The 25,162-nt window shown below is 44.0% G+C and overlaps 1 protein-coding gene across 1 annotated transcript in view; it reads left to right on the top strand.

The window, feature by feature from the left end:
- The window catches only part of pde10a (phosphodiesterase 10A), a 215,097-nt gene that overhangs the window by 143,233 nt on the left and 46,702 nt on the right, over positions 1-25,162 (top strand). Inside the window, exons 12-14 of the mRNA XM_033026353.1 lie at positions 1,140-1,232; positions 6,803-6,989; positions 22,335-22,477. Of these exons, the coding sequence (XP_032882244.1) occupies positions 1,140-1,232; positions 6,803-6,989; positions 22,335-22,477 (423 nt within the window). The remainder of the gene's footprint in view (positions 1-1,139; positions 1,233-6,802; positions 6,990-22,334; positions 22,478-25,162) is intronic.

Here is a 25,162-nt window from a genome sequence, read left to right as displayed (position 1 = left end):
AGAGACCTCGCATCACCCCTTTGATCTCAAACAGACTTTGCATATTAGTATACCCCCCACCACTCCTACTACCTTCCATATCCTTTTCCTTGGTGAATATAAATGCAAACAACTCATTTAGCACCTTGATTACATCCTCTGTCTCCAAGCATAAATTCCTTCCTTTATCTTTGAGTGGTCCAACGCCTCCTCCTTAATCTCAAACTGCTTTTGCATGTTAATATTCTCCACACTGATCTCACTGTCCTCCATGTCCTTCTCCTTGGTGAAAACAGATGCAAAGTACTCGTTTAGTACCTCGCCTATATCCCCAGATGCCAAGCATGGTCCCTACTTAATCCCTGCAGTGTCATTCAGATTGTATGTGGCCAGTTTACCTTAACAGCTGATGAGAGTCTGTACCACAGTTAACACTGTCAAAGTACAGAATGCTCATGTCATTTACTACTGCTGCTGCTGAGGGAAAAAAACAAAGTTAATGTTAGATGCCTTGCATCAAAATGGTCAGTAACCTGAGGGCCTATTCCGCTGTTCACAGGATGACCCTGGCCTGCTGTGGGTTTGCAGTATTTCCATTTTATTATTCAGGTCTCCAGTGTGCATGGGATTTGTTTCTGTGTATCTGATCACCAGGAATGGGTAGGTTAACCTATGATGACCGTTTGTCGGCACTGGGCCTGTACTCACTGGAGCTTAGAGACCATACAGAAAGGCTTGGATAGAGTGGATGTGAAGAGGATGTTTCCACTAGTGGGAGAGTCTAAGATTAGAGGTCATAGCCTCAGAATTAAAGGACATTCTTTTAGGATGGAGATGAGGAGAAATTTCTTTAGAGGGTGGCGAATCTGTGGAATTATCTGCCACAGAAGGCTGTGGAGGCCAAGTCAGTGAATATTTTTATAAGAATAGCCAGTGATTGCTGCCAAGCCATTGGAAGATCTGCCCCACACTGCCCCAGGGCAGCTGTGGCTACAGAAGTAGCTCACCACCACCGAGTGTGACTGAGGAGTGAATGAATAATGCGGTGTAAAGCGCCTTGAGTATTAGAAAGGCGCTATATAAATCCCATCCATTATTATTATTATTTATCAACTGCAAAATAAAAATGCCAAACCAACCAATTATTTTCTATTGATAAGGTTTTCTATCGAGAAAGGAATTGCTGGACAAGTGGCACGGACTGGAGAAGTTCTAAACATTCCTGATGCCTATGCAGACCCCCGCTTCAACAGGTAATTTATTTGTAAATTACTTTGAATAATTATGTTTAACATAAACTGATTTCTGAGACCAGAGCAAAACATGGGTATTTTGACACTACACAAGTTATGTTTAATGGAGTACTTAAAGAAGAATAGGAATATAATGGAAGAGAAGTTCAAGAAGCAAATAGAGGGGCCAGAGACCTGAAGCTGTGGCTGACTGTGGTGTGGCAAAGGGAATTAGTGATGCTTATGGCTTTAATTGGAGGGATGCGGACTAAACTAGATTATAGAGATAGTGATCATAGAGAAGCACGAGGATAAGAATTTTTAGTTTTGCATGTACAGCTGCTCCTCAACCTACGATGAGGTTACGTTCCGATAAACCCATAGTAAATCGAAAATACCTTAAGTCGAAAACGCATTTAATACAATTTGATCATGTGGCCGGAAGTGAGGTGCGGCTCACTGATGTTGCCCAGTGTTTGCACCATCGTAAAGTCAAAATATCGTAAAGTCGAAGTATCGTAAATCGAGGAGCATCTGTACAGTACAATGTAAATTCAGGACTGGTAAGTAAATCCATGCAAAAGAGATTGTAGAGTTATCTCCCTTAATGATCCAGATTTCCACCTATTGAGAGAGTAAAGGAAATCAACAATCTAGTTGTTGTAGGCCATGTCAGGAAGAGAGAAATGGGATGAAACCATAGAACAGTTCAGCACAGGAACACACCCTTCATCTCAAAATGTCTGTGCCGAATATGATGCCACATTAGTCTCCTCTGCCTGCACGTGATTCATATCCTCCATTCCTTACGTATCAATGTGCCTATCAAAAAGCCTCTTCAATGCCATTATTGTATATGCTTCTGTCATCACTCCTGTCAGTACGTTCCAGGCATCCACCACTCACTGTGTAAAACATCTTGTCCCACATATCTTCTTTAAACTTTCCCCCTCTGACTTTAAAGTTATGCCTTCTAGGCTATGATATTTCCACACTGGGAAAACTATTCCGATGTCTACCCTATTTATTCTTCTCATAATTTTTTACACCTCTATCAGGTCTCCCCTCTACTTCCAGCGCTTCGGAGAAAACAATCCCGTTTTTCCAGTCTCTCTTTATAGCTAATACCATCTAATCCAGGCACCATTCCGGTAAACCTCTTTGCACCATCTCCAAACCCCCCACAACCTTCCTATAATGGATAGACTAGAACTGCAGACAATACTCCAAATAATAATCATGGAGGATTTCCTCCTGAGGAAATGCCAACAGGTGCCGAAACAGGAATTAAAAAGCATGACCTTGAGGTTAACAGTCTTGAGGTTATGTACAGAATAGGAATGTTAATAGGTTACTGAAGGATTGAGGTAGGAAAGAGATTTTTTTCATCGAACATTATGAGACCGTGAACGTTGTAATGGGCTTTGTTTGAACCAGGTTGAGGCCAGATTTAAGGATGAAGTAGGGATGGTAAAGGGACTTCAAACCAGTAATGTGATGAGGGAATGGTTCTTGCACTATCAAAAATACAGGCACTCCCCAACTTGCATAATAGGCGACTAACGTAAGCTCGCACTTACGTAAGCAGTTCTTTAAGGCAACGGCTTTATTTCCGAGTTGTGCATTTTGGTTGTTCCGGTAGCAGTGCCCGTGCAGCCGTTTCTGTAAACCAGTCAGCTGTTCTCGTGGGAGCTCCCCCATGGTCTCCATCTGGGCGCCCCCAAGGAGCAGAATTAGGCCATTTGGCCCATCAAGTCTACTCCGCCATTCATTCGTGGCTGATCTATCTCTCCCTCCTAACCCCATTCTCCCCATAACCTCTGACACCCGTACTATTCAAAAATTTATCTATGTCTGCCTTCAAAATATCCACTGATATATTCACGTCGGAGCTCCCACGTGGTATCCGTGTCGAATAGACTTGGGTAACGTCTGACTAACGCAAGGGTCCGCGGGAAGTAACCCTTACATAAGCCAGGGAGCCTGCAGTTGGAAGATTAAAGAAGGAAAGAGAACAAAGACCAGGTTATTAAAAGTGTAAAATGCAATTTAAATACTAAAGGGTCAGGAATAAATAATAGTAACAACAGAATGAAAATTTGAGTATGTATTTAAAATATCAGCAGAAAAGGAAGTCTGTCCTGCAGTCAAGTCTATGTGGTATAAAGTATGTGGTATAAGAAAAAAAGTGAAAAGCAAAAAAAAAAGAAATGGAAATGAAAAGTTAGATTAAGGTGGAAGATGACTGGAGTCTGATTACATTGGGAAATAAATAGTCCAAGTTATAAAATTTGCAAAGGGTGAGTGAGGAGTATTGAAATAGAATACAGACACTCCCACAAGGGGGTACGGTGGTGTAGCGGTAGAGTTGCTGCCTCACAGCGCCAAAGACCCGGGTTACTACGGGTACTGTCTATGGGTACTGTCTGTATGGAGTTTACAAGTTCTTCCCATGACCTGCGTGGGTTTTCTCCGGGATCTCCGGTTTCCCCCCACACTCCAAAGATGTACAGTTGTGTAGGGGCTAATTTTCTTGGTATAATTGTAAATTGTCCCTAATGTGTGTAGGACAGTGTTAGTGTGTGGGGATCGCTGATCGACGCAGACTTTGTGGGCTGAAGGGCCTGTTTCCGCGCTGTATCTCTAAACTAAACAACTTTAAAAGCTCCCTGTAAACGCGTACGCAAGTCAGAATTTACACGTCAAAGCAGATGCTAGTTAATACACAAAACGATACATAGTGCTGGAGTAACTCAGCAGGTCAGGCAGCATCTCCGGAGCACATGGATAAGTGACATTTTGGGTGAGTAACTGCAGCACTTTGTATCGCTTCACCTAAACACTAGATGGCACTGGTCTGCACTACCCAGCCCTTCACCAGTTACCTCAGGGTCTGGTTGACAAGGCTGTTGTTACGACTCATGTTGTAGTACTTGACCAACAGCGCTTTCTTCAGGCCGCCCCCAACGACAGGGCGCCCGTGCTCCCGTTACCGTGCTCCCAACCTCTCACCAACTGGCGCTTCTTCCTGTCGGCCTGTGCTCCCAACCTCCACCACTGCTACCTCCTCCTTCTTCCTGGAGTCAAGGTGGAAGGTGTCTGCGACTGCGGGGAGGGAGGAGGCGGTGGGGGAGTGGACAAAGCTTTGGGAGCAGGAGGAAGAGGTGGCGGTGGGGGGGGTAGGATAGATCGACGGGAAGAAGCGGCAGATGGTGGGAGGGGAGGGAGCCCCACAGTGAATCAGTGCGTCCTCTCTGTGGCGGCACAAAGAAAACACTGTCGGCCGGGGGCTACAATGTGAGCAGCAACAGCAGCCGTGTCAGCTAGAAAAGAAGAGTTCGCTGGTGCAAGTTGGGGGAAATGTCCGCGACTTGTCTGGGAATTGCTCTCCTCCACATCCCTCGTTGTCACTCGCCTTCCCAGTGTGGCACCAACATTGGCCAAAACTGGAAGAGCTTTGAGCCCAGGCGATGCCTTTATATCTTTGAAGCTGACCTCGTCACCCTCCTGTTGCTATAACACGGGTCATTCAGGAAATGGGACCACCTATTGTGAACTGTTTAAGTAAGTGCAAGTTTATGTAACAGGCGTACCATGTAAGTCGGGGACTGCCTGCACTGTGTTAGTATTTGAAATCAGGAATATGAGAAATTTGAATAGACTGGAATTAGTTAAAAAAAAGATGCAAGATTGTTATTTATACAGTGTATAATGTATGGAACAAAGAACATTTATTTATTTGCCTCTGTACTTCACAATTTGAGATTTGTAACAGAAAAAATCACACGTGGTTAAAGTGCACATTGTCAGATTTTATTAAAGGGTAATTTTATACATTTTGGTTTCACCATGTTAAAAATACAGCTGTGTTTGTACATTGTCCCCCCATTTCAGGGCGCCATAATGTTTGAGACACATGGCTTCCCAGGTGTTTGTAATTGCTCAGGTGTGTTTAATTGCCTCCTTAATGCAGGTATAAGAGAACTCTCAGCACCTAGTCATTCCTCCAGTCTTTCCATCACCTTTAGAAAGTTTTATTGCTATTTATCAACATGAGGACCAAAGTTGTGCCAATGCAAGTCAAAGAAGCCATTATGAGACTGAGAAACAAGAATAAAACTGTTAGAGACATCAGCCTAACCTTAGGCTTACAAAAATCAACTGTTTGGAACATCATTAAGAAGAAAGAGAGCGCTGGTGAGCTTACTAATCGCAAAGGAGCTGGCAGGCCAAGGAAGACCTCCACAGCTGATGATAGAAGAATTCTCTCTATAATAAAGAAAAATCCCCAAACACCTGTCCGACAGATCAGAAACACTTCAGGAGTCAAGTGTGGATTTGTCAATGACACAGGCTACACTGCAAGATCCAAACCACTGGTTAGCTGCAAAAATAGGATGGCCAGGTTACAGTTTGCCAAGAAGTACTTAAAAGAGCATCCACAGTTCAGGTAAAATGTCTTGTGGACAGATGAGACATAGATTAACATATCAGAGTGATGGCAAGAGCAAATTATGGAGGAGAGAAGGAACAGCCCAAGACCCAAAGCATACCACCTCATCTGTGAAACACGGTGGTGGGGGTGTTATGGCCTGGGCATGTTTGGCTGCTGAAGGTACTGGCTCACTTATCTTCATTGATGATACAACTGCTGATGGTAGTTACAGAATCAATTCTGAAGTGTATAGACACATCCTATCTGCTCAAGTTCAAACAAATGCCTCAAAACTCATTGGTCGGCAGTTCATTCTACAGCAAGACAATGATCCTAAACATACTGCTAAAGCAACAAAGGAGTTTTTCAAAGCTAAAGAATGATCAATTCTTGAGTGGCTGTCAATCACCCGATCTGAACCCAATTGTGCATATCTTTTATACGCTGAAGAGAAAACTGAAGGGGACTAGCCCCCAAAACAAGCATAAGCAAAAGATGGCTGCAATACAGGCCTGGCAGAGCATCACCAGAGAAGACATGCAGCAGCTGGTGATATCAATGGATCGCAGACTTCAAGCAGTCATTGCATGCATAGGATATGCAACAAAATACTAAACATGACTACTTTCATTTACATGACATTGCTGTGTCCCGAACATTATGGTGCCCTGAAATGGGGGGACTATGTATAAACACTGCTGTAATTTCTACATGGTGAAACCAAAATGTATAAAAATGGCCTTTATTAAAATCTGACAATATGCACTTTAACCACATGTGATTTTTTCTATTCCAAAACTCAAAATTGTGAAGTACAGAGGCAAATAAATAAATGATGGTTCTTTGTCCCAAACATTATGGAGGTCACGGTATATGTACTTGGTAATAGATGTTGAATCAGATTGGTTTGAAAAATATGCTTCTAGATACATAAGTTGATATTCATGGAAATGAATCCAGTGACAAATGAAATTATAAATGGTGGTGATATTTTGTCTTGATTCTAATTGTTAAATTGTGTAAAATGATACTGTGCAATGAAAACTGCATGGTTTTAGTGTTTCCAAGAACAAATCCTCATAAATAGTTTTTAAATGTTTAATGTCATTTAATTTCAAACTCTAAAAGTTGTGTGTTTTTCTTCCTATATCAATAGAGAAATAGACCTGTACACAGGGTATACCACACGTAGCATCCTCTGTATGCCTATCGTCAGCCGAGGGATTGTCATTGGTGTTGTACAAATGGTGAACAAAATGAGTGGACATGCCTTTACTCAAACAGACGAGAAAAACTTTAAACTGTTTGCAGTTTTCTGTGCTTTGGCTTTACACTGTGCAAATGTAAGTAACTTAAGTAATGTCTACATTATAATGTTCAAAAACTAAACCATTGCAATTATTTATCTTTTAATTTTGTTTAGTATCAGTATGTAATATGTGTATGTAAAATACTGTGTAAATTGCTTGGATTTCTAATTATGAATTCTGGCATCCTGGTTTCATAGCTCCTAAATTACTTGAGGCTGAAGGAACAATTTTACTATAACAAGCCTTTCCCACTGTTATCCATCAAGAGCATCTTTTGAGTTGTGAACTCATCTTACTTTTCCAACCATTAATTTCAACGATATGAAAAAATTATGCTTCAGCCTGAGGTCCTAACATGTACAACAATGTGGTTTAACATGTCAGCTTACACATTTGTATTGTTATTTTCAAATGGTCTTCCAGTATGCAATTTGGAATTCATTCCACTCTGCAAAGGCATTAGGTTAATAATTGTTAAGTATGCTGTAGATTTGAACCATCTTCCATGTTTGTAAGTATCCTATTTTGGAGTTGTTTCAAACTATCCACATTATTAGAAACAACAAAAGAAAAATCTGAAATTAAAAGAGATAATTCAAAAAACACTTGTGTAGATCAGAGGTAGATAAAAATGCTGGAGAAATTCAGCGGGTGAGGCAGCATCTATGGAGAAAAGGGAATAGGCGACGGTTCGGGTCGAGACCCTTCTTCAGATTGATGTGAGGGGGGGGAGCGGGAAAAAGAAAGGAAGAGGCGGAGACAGTAGGCTTTTGGGAGAGCTGGGAAGGGGGAGGGGAAGGAGGGAGAAAGCAAGGACTATCTAAAATTGGAGAAGTAAATGTTCATACCGCTGGGGTATAAACTACTCAAGCGAAATATGAGGTGCTGTTCCTCCAATTTGCGCTGGGCCTCACTCTGGCAATGGAGGAGGCCCAGGACAGAAAGGTCGGATTTGGAATGGGAGGGAGAGTTGAAATGCTGAGCCACCAGGAGAATCAGGTTGGTTAGTGCGAACTGAGTGGAGGTGTTGGGCGAAGCAATCGCCAAGCCTGTGCTTGGTCTCACCGATGTAGAGAAGCTGGCACCTAGAGCAGCGGAGGCAATAGATGAGGTTGGAGGAGGTGCAGGTGAACCTCTGCCGCACCTGGAAAGACTACTTGGGTCCTTGGATAGCGTCGAGGGGGGAGGTAAAGCAACAAGTGCAGCATTTCCTGTGGTTGCAAGGGAAAGTACCAGGGGAGGGGGTGGTTTGGGTGGGAAGGGACGAATTGACCAGGGAGTTACGGAGGGAACGGTCTCTGCGGAAAGCAGAAAGGGGAGGAGATGGGAAGATATGGGCAGTGGTGGGATCCCGTTGCAGGTGGCGAAAATGTCTGAGGATTATTTGTTGTATGCGACGGCTGGTAGGGTGGAAGGTGAGGACAAGGGGGACTCTGCCCTTGTTGGATGGGGAGAGAGAGCAGTGTTACGGGGTATGGAAGAAACCCTGGTGAGAGCCTCATCTATAATAAAAGATTGGATCCCTGTTCCCTAAAGAATGAGGACATCTCTGATGCCCTGGTCTGGAACATCTCATCCTGGGTGCAGATGCGGCATAGACGGAGGAATTGGGAGTAGGGGATAGAGTCCTTACAGGAAGCAGTGTAGTCCAGATAGCCATGGGAGTTTATCTTACTTAGTAGTCTGTTACCTGCGATGGAGATGGTGAGGTCTAGAAATGGTAGGGAGATGTCTGAAATGGTCCAGGTGAATTTGAGCGCCGAATGGAAATTAGTGGTGAAATGGATGAATTCGGTGGGTTCTGCATGGGTGCAGTCGTCAATGTAGTGGAGGGCCACGGTACACCTCGAACAAAGATTGTTCGACGTACCCTACAAAGAGGCAGGCTTAGCTGGGGCCCATGCGTGTGCCCATAGCTACGCCTTGGATTTGGAGGAAATGGGTCAAAGGAAAGGTGGTTTGAGGGTAAGCACTAGGCGGAGGAGAGTATTAGTAGACGGGGATTGGTTGATTCTACGGTCGAGGAAGAAACGGAGGGCTTTAAGACCCTCCTGGTGGGGGATGGAGGTGTAGAGTGACTGGACATCCATAGTGAAGATGAGCGAGTGGGGGGTGTGTGAATGTTATGACTACTTTCATTTGGTCGGCATGGTCACCTTTGTCTTTTTCCTTAACTTCTATCTGTTGAAAGTTCAGTTGGAGAAAAAAATAGAATAACTATTTCAGTTAACATTCTTTTTTAAATTGCAACAATTCCTCACTCCCCCTACTTGTCTTGCACTGTGAATGCCGTTCCCTGCTCTGCTGCTTTATCCATCTTCACCTTGATTTCTACACCCTCAGTGTATTCGGTATTTACATTGCTGGTTGCCTTACTCTATCAATAGCTGACCAATCCCCTATGTCCTTAATCTCAGTATCACTGCCGAATTGGAGAAATATCCAGATTTTGCATTGCACCTGCACAAATGAATCAAGCAGACAGACGCCTGTTGCTTTTCTGCAGTGGTCAAGAATCTCACTTTGTGCACTGCAACCAGTCAGAATGAGGATGTGCGTGGGTTGTTGCACTGACTGCTAACTGTAGCCACATTGTGTCCATGTCAGTATCACAGCTGTCTTTCCTCTATGTCCCTGCCTACTATTCCCTGCTATGAATGAGGTGCTAGTTTCGTTAGTGCAGATCACAAGGCACTGATGACTGAGACTGGACTATCACCTATCCTAATGAGGGTGGCAGTCATACACTTGGGTGATTTTTGCAATTTCTGCTTCATGAAGGTAGCCGCTCTTTTTGCTGCACGCCTCTGGCGATGAAAGGTAGTGCTTATCAACAGAAAGGACTTAATTCCGTCAACTTGCAGATGTTGTTAAATCATTATTATTTATAAGTACAGTAAATCCTCGTTTTAACAGAGCCCTTTATAACAGATTTTGGTTACAGTGGACGAACCTGCCTACGCCACCCCAGCTCACACTGCCAACCGACGCTACACCCCCCCCCCCGGCTCGCAAGGTGTACCAGCGAGCTCTTACACCTAGCACACAATCTGTTTGACGCAGCCAGTGTAGGCCCAGGGAACAGCACTTTCTTCAGGACGCTACCGCTAACGGGGCGCACGAGGTCACAGTGGGGCTCCCTCCCCTCCCACTTACTGCTGCTTCTTTCTGTTGGACCTCCATTTCCACCACCTCCTCCTTCTCCCGTTGCTTTGTCCACTCGGCCACTTCCTCCTTCTCCCCCGGTGTCGCTGTAAATACTCCACCTTGGAAGATTGCGGCTACTGCAGGGGCAATGGAGGAGTAGGAGGAGTCGGTGGTGGAGCAGAGAACAAACAAAGCAATGGGTGGGAGGGGAAGAAGCCCCGCAGCGGCGGTCTGAAGAAAGTGTGTCCTATTGGGCGGCAACAACACTCAATGACTGAGGCTAGTCTATCGCCTATCATATCAATGGTAGTAATTAGTGTGCATGCCCTTAAAGAGGAGGTGTGTGATTGTGACTTTTAATGCTTTATGTAGTGGCAATTCGTTTTGTGGATGAAGACACCGTTGCAGAGGAGTGTAACATCAAACCTCATTAGTTTGAGAAGGAAATCCCCAAACTCTGCAAGCATGCTTACTATGGTTCAAGTGCCCACAAGTGCAGTGCACATTCACTGTTGCTGCTTCAGGTGTTTGTCTGTCTGTGGCCCATCTGGTACATTGTCGACCTCCAGCTGAGCAGAGTTTGAAGCATTGTGTGTACTCCAATAAGAACTTGCAGTTACTGCCCTTTCATCACATCAGCTTGTGCTCACATGATGTGCGAGTCACCGGATGAATAGATTAATCGATCCACTGAAGTGCAGATAACTACGGTGGCATAGGACAGGCGTAGGTCATGTGGCAGTACATCTTCAGCATGGGTCACTTTCTCTTTTGAGGAGGAGTCTTTGTCCGGCTGCAAGTCCTGTAGGATGGATGAAGGCCCTGTGGGAGACTAAAATCAAGAAATAGAACTGTTGAGGATAGACAATTTAAGAATACCATTATGCAAATAATCTTTTTAATGTAACACCAGTCTGCTGGAGTCTGCAGAAAATAAGATGTAGTTGAGATTCTGTGTGGGCTACAAATTGATAAGAGGAGACACTGGAAAGACTGGTGGTGCACATATTAATTAAATCACTTGGTATAAATGGTCTAGATCATAAGGAAATATGAGAGGTAATTACAGAATTGGTTGTTTAATCAGCAAAAATTTTAGCTGGTTTCCAACGGGAACGGTGACGGATGCACCACACATCTCTGTCCTCCAGTTCCTGCAGACTTCCGCCGCTGGAAGCATAGGATTTTGGTGTATGTGCTTTATCACCATTCCTTACAATGCTATGTACGACAGTGATCGCAACTTCCACTGAAGTGTGGATGGCCGTTGGCTCGCTAGGAGCTCATCCGCCCTTTGACAGATCTTGTTTTAGGTCCTGCTGGGGGTCCACAGCCCCCTCCTCACCTGGCAAACCAGGTGGGGGAGACGGTTTAGTCGCCGACTATCCGACCATGGAGCAGGTAGCACGGGATTACATGGTATCCGTGGCGGGGGAAACTCCCCTAGACCTGACCTGGATTCAGGTCGGGCCAATTACAGAAGCCCTGGACATAATCTTGCAAATAACTATCGATCCAGGAGTGGTTTACCCATAACTTTAACCCTCTGTGGTCAGGTAAGTTAGTGGAACAATAAACTGGGATAGAATTAGCAGTCATTCCAACACAGATTTGTTAAAGTTAAATCATATCAACTAGCTTGATAGAATTTGTAAATTAAATTACAGAGAGGAATAAAGTATACATGAGAGAAATAAAGTATACATGGACTTTCAAGAGATATTTGATATGACGCCATACGGCTTGTTGTCGACATGAATGCGCTTGGAATAAAAAGGCCTGTAATAGCACAAACAAAGTAAAATAAGGAGCATTAGTGGTTGAGTAGATTTTGGTTGTGAGAGGAACATGTTTGGCAGTTCAACGTTGTAGGTGTTTTGATGTTTCAGATGTGATAAAGAAAGAGGGAAAATACAAGGAGCAGTTACTTTAATCAGGGAGAATGTTATGATAGATAGATAGATCCTTTCGGTCTGAACGAAATTATGGCAAACGTCAATGATTAAAGAGGACATACTCGAGGGTCATCCACTGAGGCGATAGGAGTAGAGCTCAACATAAGCAAGGGGCACGAACTCTAATAGAATTGTACCGTAGACCCCCCCCCCCCCCCCCAATAGCCAGTGGGTCTGAAGAAGGGTCTCGACCAGAAATATCACCCATTCCGTCTCTCCAGAGATGCTGCCTGTCCCGCTGAGTTACTCCAGCTTTTTGTGGCTATCTGAGGAACAGATTTGTTGTTGCATGATGCCAAAGTAACATGGTTGTCTTAGAGGGTGACTTTAACTTCCCCAATTTCACTGGAACTTGCTCGGTTCTGAAAACCTAGATAGGGATGAATTTGTGAGGTGTATCCAAGTGGATTTCCTGAAACAGTACGTGGATAGTCCGACCCAAGAAGAGAACATACTGGATGTTGTGTTGAGAAACTAGCCTGGCCAGGTGACTGGAGTTTCAATGGAAGGGCATTTTATGAATTGTAATCGTAACTCCATAAGTTTTAAGATTGGTTTGTTGTTTTGGGTAAACCTGGACCTTGCGAGAAGGTACTAAAATGGAGTAAGGCACATTACAACGTTAATAGGCAGGAGCTTGAGAGGGTGCATTGGGACCAATTATTATTTTTGGGTAAGTCAGCATCTGATATGTGCGTTTAAAGGCCAGTTGATTGAAGTCCCTGAAAGAGGCAACACAAGCAGATAGAGTGGTAAAGCAGGCATATGGTATGCTTGCCATCATTGGTCGGGGCATTGAGTATAAGAGTCTGAAAGTCATGATGCAGCTTTATAGGACTTGGGTTTGGCCACATTTGCAGAATTGCGTGCAGTTCTTGTTGTCCCATTAGAGGAAGGTGGAGGCTTTGGAAAGGGTGCAAAGGAGGTTTACCAGAATAATGCCTTGATTGGAGGAGATATTGGACAGACTTGGATTGTTTTTTCTGGAATGCCGAAAGTTGCGGGGAGACCTGGGTAGGTGCAGGAGTAGGCCATTCGGCCCTTCGAGCCTGCACCGCCATTCAATATGATCATGGCTGATCATCCAACTCAGTATCCTGTACCTGCCTTCTCTCCATACCCCCTGATCCCTTTAGCCACAAGGGCCACATCTAACTCCCTCTTAAATATAGCCAATGAACTGGCCTCAACTACCTTCTGTGGCAGAGAGTTCCAGAGATTCACCAATCTCTGTGTGAAAAATGCTTTTCTCATCTCGGTCCCAAAGGATTTCCCCTTTATCCTTAAACTGTGACCCCTTGTCCTGGACTTCCCCAACATCGGGAACAATCTCCCTGCATCTAGCCTATCCAACCCCTTAAGAATTTTGTAAATTTCTATAAGATCCCCCCTCAATCTCCTAAATTCTAGCGAGTACAAGCCAGGTCTATCCAGTCTTTCTCCATATGAAAGTCCTGACATCCCAGGAATCAGTCTGGTGAACCTTCTCTGTACTCCCTCTATGGCAAGAATGTCTTTCCTCAGATTTGGAGACCAAAACTGTATGCAATACTCCAGGTGTGGTCTCGCCAAGACCCTGTACAACTGCACGATCAGAACCCATTTGCCAAGGTGCAACTATCACCTACTAAAGGACATAGCTTTAAGATGAAAAGAGCAAAGTTTAAAGGAGTGTGTGGGGCGTTTTTTACACAGAGGCTGAAGGGTGCCTGTAACATGCTGCCCGGGGTCCTGGCGGGGTCCTGCCCGGGGTCCTGGCATCATGTTTGGCACAATCATAGTTGGCCGAAGTGCCTGTTCTTGTGCTGTAAAGTTCTATGAGCAGGTGTAGGCCCTCAAGCCATCTCCACCATTTAGTATGATCGTGGCTGAGCTATGCTAACCTCAACTTCCCTTCGCGACAGTTCCCCATGAGCCTCAATTCCTCAATCTTTTAAGTATTTACCTATCTTTGCCTAAATGTTTCTATTGATCCAGCCTCCACCAACCTCAGGAGCAGAGATTTCCAGATGGTCACTACACTCTGAGAGAGGATCCTACGCACCTCAGTTTTAAATCACTATCCCTTACTTTGGAGCTGTGTTGACATATTTGTGACTCACCCGCTGGTGAAAAAATCTCCACATTCACCCTGCTCTCCCCCCCCTCACCTCCTCTCCCCACCCCATAGGATTTTATATGTTCAACCAAGATGGACATTCAATCCTCTCAAATCCAACGGATACATTCAATCTGTCGAGCCTCACTTATATCACGCTGAGAGAATGGAGCGGCTAGGCTTGTACACTCTGGAGTTTAGAAAATGAGACTGGATATTATTGAAACATATAAGATTGTTAAGGGTTTGGACTTGCGAGAGGCAGGAAACATGTTCCCAATGTTGGGGGAATCCAGAACCAGGGGCCACAGTTTAAGAATAAGGGGTAAGCCATTTAGAACGGAGACGAGGAAACACTTTTTCTCACAGAGAGTTGTGAGTTTGTGGAATTCTCTGCCTCAGAGGGCGGTGGAGGCAGGTTCTCTGGATACTTTCAAGGGAGAGCTAGATAGGGCTCATAAAAATAGCGGAGTCAGGGGATATGGGGAGAAGGCAGGAATGGGGCACTGATTGGGGATGATCAGCCATGATCATATTGAATGGCTGGCTCGAAGGACCGAATGGCCTACTCCTGCACCTATTGTCTATTGTCTATTATGATCCTCCCATCTCTAGGAATTTAGCTTGGCAAAGATAATGTGATACATACATTAATGACGTGCACCTCGGTGTACCTATTATACAGAACGTGACTGCTTAGTGAAATGTAGCAAGGTTGGAAGATCTGTGATCAGTATTCTGCAGTGGTTTGTTGTTTGTGATATATATATGACTTGGATATAATGTAGACGGGTTGGTTAGTAAGTTTGAACTGTGAGGAAGGCTGTCACAGCGGGATACATATCGGCTGCAGAAATAGGCTGACAAATGGCAGAAGGAGTTTAATGCGAGCAAGTGTGAGGTGTTGCGCTTTGGAAAATGGAATGTATGGGGAAAATATACAATTAACGACATGACTCTTAACAACGTTGCTGTACAGAGCGATCCTCTGGGGTTCAAGTCAACAACTTGAAAGTGACTACATCTATATTACTAAAAGTCTGATCTTGACCACTTCCTGTTGTTCTGTATATTGATTTTAGAAAACACGCTGCCACTTACGGCTGTGATTTTTGGCCATCTTACTCAGAGTCCCCCTCCGCTGCGCAGGACAAAATGATTTTTCCCATTGATTAAAAATAAAAGAGTTATTAGTGTTTAAATAATGTTGAGATTCTCTCTCCTGAAGGCCTCGCCCCATCTGGAGCGACTATAAAACCCGGAAATGTTGAGTGCCTCAGTCAGTCTCTGCAAGATGGGGGAAGCGAGAGGTCACGTCTCTCAGTCTGATCTGTGAATAACACTGAACACATGTCTACTAAACTGTGAGTGTGGTTTTACTGACCTTGAGTGCCCTTAATGTGGTTTGAAAATGAAAATGCGGTTGGTTTGAAATAAAGCACAGCAAATGGTTGGTGTTGGTTGGTTTGTAATAAAGCACAGCAAATGGTTGGTGGTGGTTGGTTTGAAATAAAGCACAGTAAATGGTTGGCGGTAGTTGGTTTGAAATGGCAAATGATTGAAAGTCTAAACTTGCCAACTTCCTGTTTGCACTGTATATTGATTTTAGATAAAACGCCACCACTTACGGCTGTGATTTTTGGCCATCTTACTCAGTCCCCCTCCACTCATCAGGTGCAGAGGATTCTTCCCATCAATGAAAAATAAAAGTGTTATTGGTGTTTAAAAAATGTTGAGAATCTCTCTCCTGTCAATCACACCATGAAGGCCATGTCCCTTCCGGTGGGAGGTGGGAGGGATTATAAAACCCGGAAGTGTGGGTGTGGCTCAGTCTCTGCAAGATGGGGGAGGAGTCATGAATCTGTCTGAGCTGTGAACAACTGAACACACTGAATATCTACTGAACTGTGAGTGTGGTGTTTATGTGGTGTTTGTGTGGTTTTATGGTGGTTTCACTGCATTAGAATGTGGTGGCCTTGCACCCTGCATGAAATGGTATGAAACTGCATTTGAATTTGGTGGCCTTGCACCCTACATGAAGTGGTACAAAACTGCACTTGAATTTGTTGGCCTTGCACCCTGCATGAAGTGGTATGAAACTGCACCTGAATTTGGTGGCCTTGCACCCTGCTTGAAATGACATGAAACTGCACTTGAGTTTGGTGGCCTTGCACCCTGCTTGAAGTGGTATGAAACTGCACTTGAATTTGGTGGCCTTGCACCCTGCTTGAAGCGGTATGAAACTGCACTTGAATTTGATGGCCTTGCACCCTGCTTGAAGGGGTACGAAACTGCACCTGAATTTGGTGACCTTGCACCCTGCTTGAAGTGATATGAAACTGCATTTGAATTTGGTGCCCTTGCACCCTGCATGAAATCGAATTTCAAGGAATAGCCGTGAGTCAACTGCCAGCCCACCAGTCGTGAGTGAGCTGCCAGCACATCAGGCTTGAGTCACTGAGCTGCCACCGCAAGAATCCATTTGGCCCGCAATGTCCATACTAGCCCTCTGGAAACCAGTCCTTTCAGCCCACAACACCCATACTAGCGCTCCAGAAAGCCCCCCCCCCCCCCACCACCCACTGGCCACCAATATTGGAATTGGTGGAGAGATGGAATATTGCGTTGGGGGACCAGCCCTCCCGTCTGATTCTGGGACCCAATGGGTCCCACTTAATCTAGTAAGTGGATAGAATTCTAAAGCAGACATATGGTATGCTTGCCATCATTGATTGGGGCATTAAGTATAAGAGTCAGAAAGTCAATGATTCAACTTTGTAGGACTTTCGTTAGGCCGCATTTGGAGTATTGTGTGTAATTCTGGTCACCGAATTATAGGAATGATCCGGAGGCTTTGGCAAAGGCGCAGAGGACGTTTACCAGAATCTTCTTCTTCTTGTGTATGGCGTGCACAGCCTAAAGTTGTAGGACAACTTGTTTTATTTGATCTTACTTGATTGTGCACACCAGGTTGATTGCATTCGTCGAAACAGGTTGTGTTGGTTGCGTGAAGGTTGCAATCTCCCACCCCTACCAGAATAATCCGTTCGATAGCCATACCAGGGCATCGGAAATGTCCTCGTTCTTCAGGGAACGGGGATTCCCCTCCGCCACCATAGATGAGGCTCACACCAGGGTCTCATCCATACCCCGTAACACTGCTCTCTCTCCCCATCCCCGCACTCGCAACAAGGGCAGAGTCCCTCTGGTCCTCACCTTTCACCCCACCAGCCGGCAAATACAACACATAATCCTCCGCCATTTCTGCCACCTCCAACGTGACCCCACCACTCGCCACATCTTCCCATCTCCCCCCATGTCTGCCTTCCGCAAAGACCGCTCCCTCCGCAACTCCCTCGTCAATTCTTCCCTTCCCTCCCACACCACCCCCTCCCCGGGCACTTTCCGTTGCAACCGCAAGAAATGCAACACCTGTCCCTTCACCTCCCCCCTCGACTCCATTCAAGGACCCAAGCAGTCGTTCCAGGTGCGACAAAGGTTCACCTGTATCTCCTCCAACCTCATCTACTGCATCCGCTGCTCTAGATGTCAGCTGATTTACATCGTGGAGACCAAGCGTAGGTTGGGCGATCGTTTCGCCAAACACCTCCGCTCAGTCCGCAATAACCTACCTGAACTCCCGGTGGCTCAGCACTTCAACTCCCCCTCCCATTCCCAATCCGACCTCTCTGTCCTGGGTCTCCTCCATTGCCAGAGTGAGCAACAGCGGAAATTGGAGGAACAGCACCTCATATTCCGTCTGGGGACTTTGCGTCCGTATGGCATTAACATTGAATTCTCCCAATTTTGCTAGCCCTTGCTGTCTCCTCCCCTTCCTTAACCCTCTAGCTGTCTCCTCCCACCCTCCCATCCACCCGCCCTCGGGCTCCTCCTCCTCCTCCCCTTTTCCTTCTTTCTTTCCCCCCCCCCCCCCATCAGTCTGAAGAAGGGTTTCGGCCCGAAACGTCGCCTATTTCCTTCGCTCCATAGATGCTGCTGCACCCGCTGAGTTTCCCCAGCAATTTTGTGTACCTACCAGAATAATGTCTGGATTAGAAGATGTTAGCAACAGAGAAATTTTGGACAGACGCTGAAACACCAGATTATGGGAATACCTGATACAAGTATATAAAATTATGATAAATAGGTAGGGTAGACAGTCACAACCTATTTGCGTAAAGTTTTGGTCTCCTAATCTGAGGAAAGACATTCTTGCCATAGAGGAAGTACAGAGAAGGTTCACCAGACTGATTCCTGAGATGGCAGAACTTTCATATGAATAAAGACTGGATAGACGGCTTGTACTCGCTAGAATTTAGAAGATTGAGGGGGGATCTTATAGAAACTTACAAAATTCTTAAGTGGTTGGACAAGCTAGATGCAGGAAGATTGTTCCCAATGTTGGGGAAGTCCAGAACAAGGGGTCACAGTTTAAGGATAAGGGGGAAGTCTTTTAGGACCGAGATGAGGAAAAAAAAATTCACACTGTAGAATTCTCTGCCACAGAAAGTAGTTGAAGCCTGTTCATTGGCTATATTTAAGAGGGAGTTAGATGTGGCCCTTGTGGCTAAAGGGATCAGGGGGTATGGAGAGAAGGCAGGTACAGGATACTAAGTTGGATGATCAGCCATGATCATATTGAATGTCGGTGCAGGCTCGAAGGGCAGAATGGCTTACTCCTACACCTATTTTCTATGTTTCTATGTAGCTAATACCACCAAATCCAGGCATAATTCAGGTAAGCATCCTCTGCACCCTTTCCAAAGCTTTCACATCCTTCCTGTAATGGGAGACCAGAACGGCAAGCAATAATCCAAATGTGCCCTAACCAAAGTCCTATAAAGTTGCAGCATTGACCTCTGGACTTTTATATTCCATCCTCCACCTATGAAAGCAAGCATACCATATGCCTTCTTTACCACGTTATCTACTTGTGTTGCCACTTTCAGGGAGTTATGGACCCCACAATCTCTCTGTACATCAAAGCTATTAAGGGTCATGTCATTAATTGTATATTTTCCCATTACATTTCACCTTCCACAGTGCAACACCTAATATTACAGTGTACTATGTTTTCTTATTCTGTTGTGCTGCAGCAAGTAATAATTTCATTGCTCTATCTGGGACATCTGACAATAAAACACTCCTGACTCTTGACTCGATTAGGGGTCACAGTTTAAGGATAAGGGGGAAATCTTTTAGGACCGAGATGAGAAAAACATTTTTTACACAGAGTTGTGAATCTCTGGAATTCTCTGCCACAGAAGGTAGTTGAGGCCAGTTCATTGACTATATTTAAGAGGGAGTTAGATGTGGCCCTTGTGGCTAAAGGGAGAGAAGGTAGGTACAGGATACTGAGTTAGATGATCAGCCATGATCATATTGAATGGCTGTGCAGGCACAAAGGACTGAATGGCCTACTCCTGCACCTATTGTCTATGTTTCTATTTCCTAGGATGAAAATATCAAATACTAGAGGGTGTACTTTTAAGGTGAGAGGCACAAAGTTTAAAGGAGATTTGCAAGGCAAGTTTTTTTTTTTACACAGTGGATGGCGAGTGCCTGGAACATGCTGCTGGGTGGTGTTGCTGGAGGAAGATCTGATAGTGACATTTAAGAGACTTTTGGATAAGCACATGGATATGCATGGAATGGAGGGGTATGGAATGTGTGATGGCAGATAAGGGTTGGTCTTGGCATTATGTTTGGTACAGACATTGTGGACCAAACAGCCTGTTCCTGTGCTGTGCTGTTCTCTGTTCTATGTCGTCTGTTCATTGCCTTTTGAACTGAGTCACTTGAGAGGCTGAATCTTGTTGATATAGAAGTATTTATTTGTCAAGAGAAACAGATAGTTTCTCTGGTTATAATTAATCTATTAAGCTTTAACATTTTGAGTGCAGACAAGTAACTTTGCAAAATAATATATTTACAATAGGAGCATATTGTAACGGCCAAGACACCTTTGAATATTCAAATGCTGGGACAGAAATTTATAGATATGGTGAATGCAAAGACTCCTCTGCCCAAGATCGGGGAATCGATAACCAGAGGACATTGCTTTAAGGTGATAGGGGAAAAATTGAATAGGAACCTGAGGGGTGAACATTTTCATTCAGAGGGTGGTGGTATATAACTATATAACTGGGTTTTACAATTATTCTGGTAAACCGTCTCTGCACCCTATCCAAAGCATCCACGTCCTTCCTCTAATTGTACTTCAAATGAACATAATATTCCAAATGTGGCCAAAGATTAGTGGTGGTTATGTACTATAACAGCATTTAAAATACACTTGGACAGGTACATGAATATAAAATGTTTAGAGGGTTATGGGTTAAGTTAAGCCTGTTTCTGTGGTGTGTGACTCTATGTTAGCATTTGACTTCAAGGAGATACAGACAGCTTGGAAGTCATAATGAATCTTTATAAAACCTTGGCCACATTATGTTCATTTATGGGTGCACGGTTTGAAAAGGATGTAATCTCTTTGGAGGATGAAGAAGAAGTTTACAAAATGTTTTTAGGCATGAGGGACGTCATTTATGTGCTCAGGCTGGAAATGCTGTTGTTGTCCCCCTTTGGAACATGTGACTTGGCCAAATAAAAAATAGTGACTTGCAGCAAATCTTTTTAACCCAAAGTGTTTTGCGTTTGGAATGCACGTGCAGGATTAGTGGTGAAGGCATAGATACATGTTGTGTTCAAAAGGGAGCTGGCTTAGTATCTGAAGGGAAATAATTTGCAGGATTATGGAGAGTGAGAAGGGGAAAATGTGTCATGGGATTTGTGCTATGATGGAATGAGATGACTTACATCCTCTACTGCAATAACATAGCAGCATAGAGCTATATTCTCTGCTGATTCCATGAAGTCATCCTGTCAGATTGTTGTATGGAATAGATTTCAGTCATGGGTTTTAGGCTCCCTTTTCCGATTGCTATGTATTTCTTGCCAGCTATTCCCATAATTGCGTCCTCTCCCAAGTGTGACAGGAAGTAGGCTACCTCTGATATTTTGCCTTTCTCTGGCATTTTATGCTTTCTTCTCCTGTAACCTCAAATTCCAAGCTTGCAACCATTGTCGCAACCATTGTCTCAACCATTGTTAGCCTCTTGTTGGCCAGTTGACACATTGACACCGGATGTTCTGATATTTGCCAGTTGATATGCACGGAACCTGAAGAAAAGGCCTTTAAAAGTGTAATTACCTTTAAATGTCTTTGACACTCTTTGACAAATGTCTTTGACATTCGAACCTCCAGATTCAGGGTTACTTGATTAGAGATTCATGTGTTTAATTCATCTGTATTGATTTCCTATACACTGATTCATTACAACCTTTACAACCACCATTCACTTGCCAGGCAGTCAGCACATATCCCTTTAATCCAGGGGTTGGCAGCTCACGTTCCTCCAAAATCATCCAGCCCGCAGGCGTATTTATTTTCCAATTCGTTTTCGCCAGACATGGGGTGATCTGGGAACTGCAGCTCGTCCCAGGGGACGCGAGCTGATCTGGGAACTGCAGTTCGTCCCGGGGCGCGCGAGCGACCTGTGCGCTACAGCCAGTCCCGGGACACGTAAGAGATCTGGGAACTGCAGAAAACTAATTGAAAAACATGTGAAAACTACTGCGAAAAACATCAAGTGTCACACTATGGCGATAGATGTGGCCCGCCATCCGCTCACAGACGTGGGTCCTGGCCCCTATGCAGAACAAAGTTGCCGACTCCTGCTTTAATCAGATGCAATAATTAGCAAAAAAAACCTATACATAAACATCCTTTAGTCATTTTTAATCCTCTTAAATCATCAGCATACAATTGATAAAAGCTATGTTTTGAATGTTAGAATTTTTGGTAAGTAATGTTTTTATTATTTAATTTGTTGCCAATTTATTCTCATGAATTTTCATTTTATTCAGCATATTTGATTATTTGAGTGACAATAGTTAGAAACCATGTAAAGCACAAACTAGATTGAGGTTAAGAGAATTTTTTGTGCAAAAGCACGGATCTGCAATTGTATTAATCTTTGAGTACGTTGGAAAAACAAAATGGATCATTTTTGTAAGTTCAAGAGAAACATATGGCTTGAATAATTTGACCATCATAGCATAAAGAAATTGTGTGTGAATTTAGTTTTGCTCATCATTCCCACTTCAATTGTTGATTAGATGTACCACAAAATACAACAGTCAGAGTGTATTTATCGAGTCACAATGGAGAAGCTGGCTTATCATAGTGTGTGTTCAAATGAAGAATGGCAGACCCTCATGAAATCCACACTTCCGAAAGCTCTTTGCAAAGAAATCGAACAGTAAGTGAATTTTCATTCAATTTCTGGGTTCAGCAGATTGTTTTTCTGAGTATAACAGTGTTTCCAAGTTAGAACAAGGGAACAACATTTTTGCTTGTGTAATTGTTTTTTTAAAGTTTTAAACTGCAACATGGAAACTTGTTCCCTTGCTGCCAGTGTATGGGAGAGACAAAGTCTTCTCTCAAATCAGGTCAGGACTGCATTAAAGACCTATGCACTCATTCAAGCAAATGGTGCGGATAGTAAATTGCAATTTGCCTCTAGTCCTTGATAGTAAATTAACCATATAACCATATAACAATTACAGCACGGAAACAGGCCATCTCGACCCCTCTAGTCCGTGCCGAACACATAATCTCCCCTAGTCCCATATACCTGCGCTCAGACCATAACCCTCCATTCCTTTCCCATCCATATAACTATCCAATTTATTTTTAAATGATAAAAACGAACCTGCCTCCACCACCTTCACTGGAAGCTCATTCCACACAGCTACCACTCTCTGAGTAAAGAAGTTCCCCCTCATGTTACCCCTAAACTTCAGTCCCTTAATTCTCAAGTCAAATTGTTAGCAATTGTTTCCTGTCTCACCCGTGGAAGAGTCTGCAGTTCTCAAATTAGCAGTAACACCTCAGAACCTGCACAAGCCAGAATAAAAGTAAGTCATTCTCATACCCAATGGACTACCCATGAAAGTGAAGTCATGAGCTGTTGTGGATTGCTGCAGTCGTTCTTGTGAATCACTCATACAGTGCTGCTAAATTCAGAGTTATTCCTGCAATGATGAAGTACTTGTATAATATAGCAGGACAGTGTGTGACCTGAATGCAAACTTGCTATTGTTGATGTTCCGACATGTTTGCCGCCCTGTTCTTCTTGGTTTGGAGCTGCTGTTGGAGTAACCCAGGTAAGTAACAGCAGTGCATTTTGTGGATGGTGCACACTGCATTCTTGATGTCGCCACAATGCGCCATTGAAGCCGGGAGTGAATTTTTAGGTTGGTGAATGGGGTACCAATGAAGTGGGCAGTTTTATTTTTGATGGTGAGTCTCCTTTATTATTGGGGCTGCACTCATTCAACCAACGAGAGAGCAGGCTATTTTAGACTGGGTATTGAGTAATGAGGAAGGGTTAGTTAGCAGTCTTGTTGTACGTGCCCCCTTGGGCAAGAGTGACCATAATATGGTTGAGTTCTTCATTAGGATGGAGAGTGACATTGTTAATTCAGAAACAATGGTTCTGAACTTAAAGAAAGGCAACTTTGAGGGTATGAGACGTGAATTGGCCAAGATTGACTGGCAATTAATTCTAAAAGGGTTGACGGTGGATATGCAATGGATTACATTTAAAGACTGCATGGATGAACTACAAACATTGTTCATCCCAGTTTGGCAAAAGAATAAATCAGGGAAGGTAGTACATCCGTGGATAACAAGGGAAATCAGGGATAGTATCAAAGCGAAGGATGATGCGTACAAATTAGCCAGAAAAAGCAGCATACCGGAGGACTGGGAGAAATTCAGAGACCAGCAGAGGAGGACAAAGGGCTTAATTAGGAAAGGAAAAATAGATGATGAAAGAAAACTGGCAGGGAACATAAAAACTGACTGCAAAAGTTTTTATAGATATGTGAAAAGAAAGAGATTAATTAGAACAAATGTAGGTCCCTTGCAGTCAGAAACAGGTGAGTTGATCATGGGGAACAAGGATATGGCGGACCAATTGAATAACTACTTTGGTTCCGTCTTCACTAAGGAAGACATAAATAATCTGCCGGAAATAGCAGGGGTTGGAGGAATTGAGTGAAATCCAGGTTAGCCGGGAAGTGGTGTTGGGTAAATTGAATGGCTTAAAGGCCGATAAATCCCCAGGGCCAGATAGGCTGCGTCCCAGAGTACTTAAGGAAGTAGCTCCAGAAATAGTGGATGCATTAGTAATAATCTTTCAAAACTCTTTAGATTCTGGAGTAGTTCCTAAGGATTGGCGGGTAGCAAACGTAACCCCACTTTTTAAGAAGGGAGGGAGAGAAAACGGGGAATTACAGACCAGTTAGTCTAACATCGGTAGTGGGGAAACTACTAGAGTCAGTTATTAAAGATGGGATAGCAGCACATTTGGAAAGTGGTGAAATCATTGGACAAAGTCAGCATGGATTTACAAAAGGTAAATCATGTCTGACGAATCTCATAGAATTTTTCGAGGATGTAACTAGTAGCGTGGATAGGGGAGAACCAGTGGATGTGGTATATCTGGACTTCCAGAAGGCTTTCGACAAGGTCCCACATAAGAGATTAGTATACAAACTTAAAGCATACGGCATTGGGGGTTCAGTATTGATGTGGATAGAGAACTGGCTGGCAAACAGGAAGCAAAGAGTAGGAGTAAACGGGTCCTTTTCACAATGGCAGGCAGTGACTAGTGGGGTACCACAAGGCTCAGTGCTGGGACCCCAGCTATTTACAATATATATTAATGATCTGGATGAGGGAATTGAAGGCAATATCTCCAAGTTTGCGGATGACACTAAGCTGGGGGGCAGTGTTAGCTGTGAGGAGGATGCTAGGAGACTGCAAGGTGACTTGGATAGGCTGGGTGAGTGGGCAAATGTTTGGCAGATGCAGTATAATGTGGATAAATGTGAGGTTATCCATTTTGGTGGCAAAAACAGGAAAGCAGACTATTATC

Source organism: Amblyraja radiata, chromosome 8 (assembly GCF_010909765.2).
Source record: "Amblyraja radiata isolate CabotCenter1 chromosome 8, sAmbRad1.1.pri, whole genome shotgun sequence".
NCBI lineage: Eukaryota > Metazoa > Chordata > Chondrichthyes > Rajiformes > Rajidae > Amblyraja > Amblyraja radiata.
This window is presented reverse-complemented; position numbering and strand designations above follow the sequence as displayed.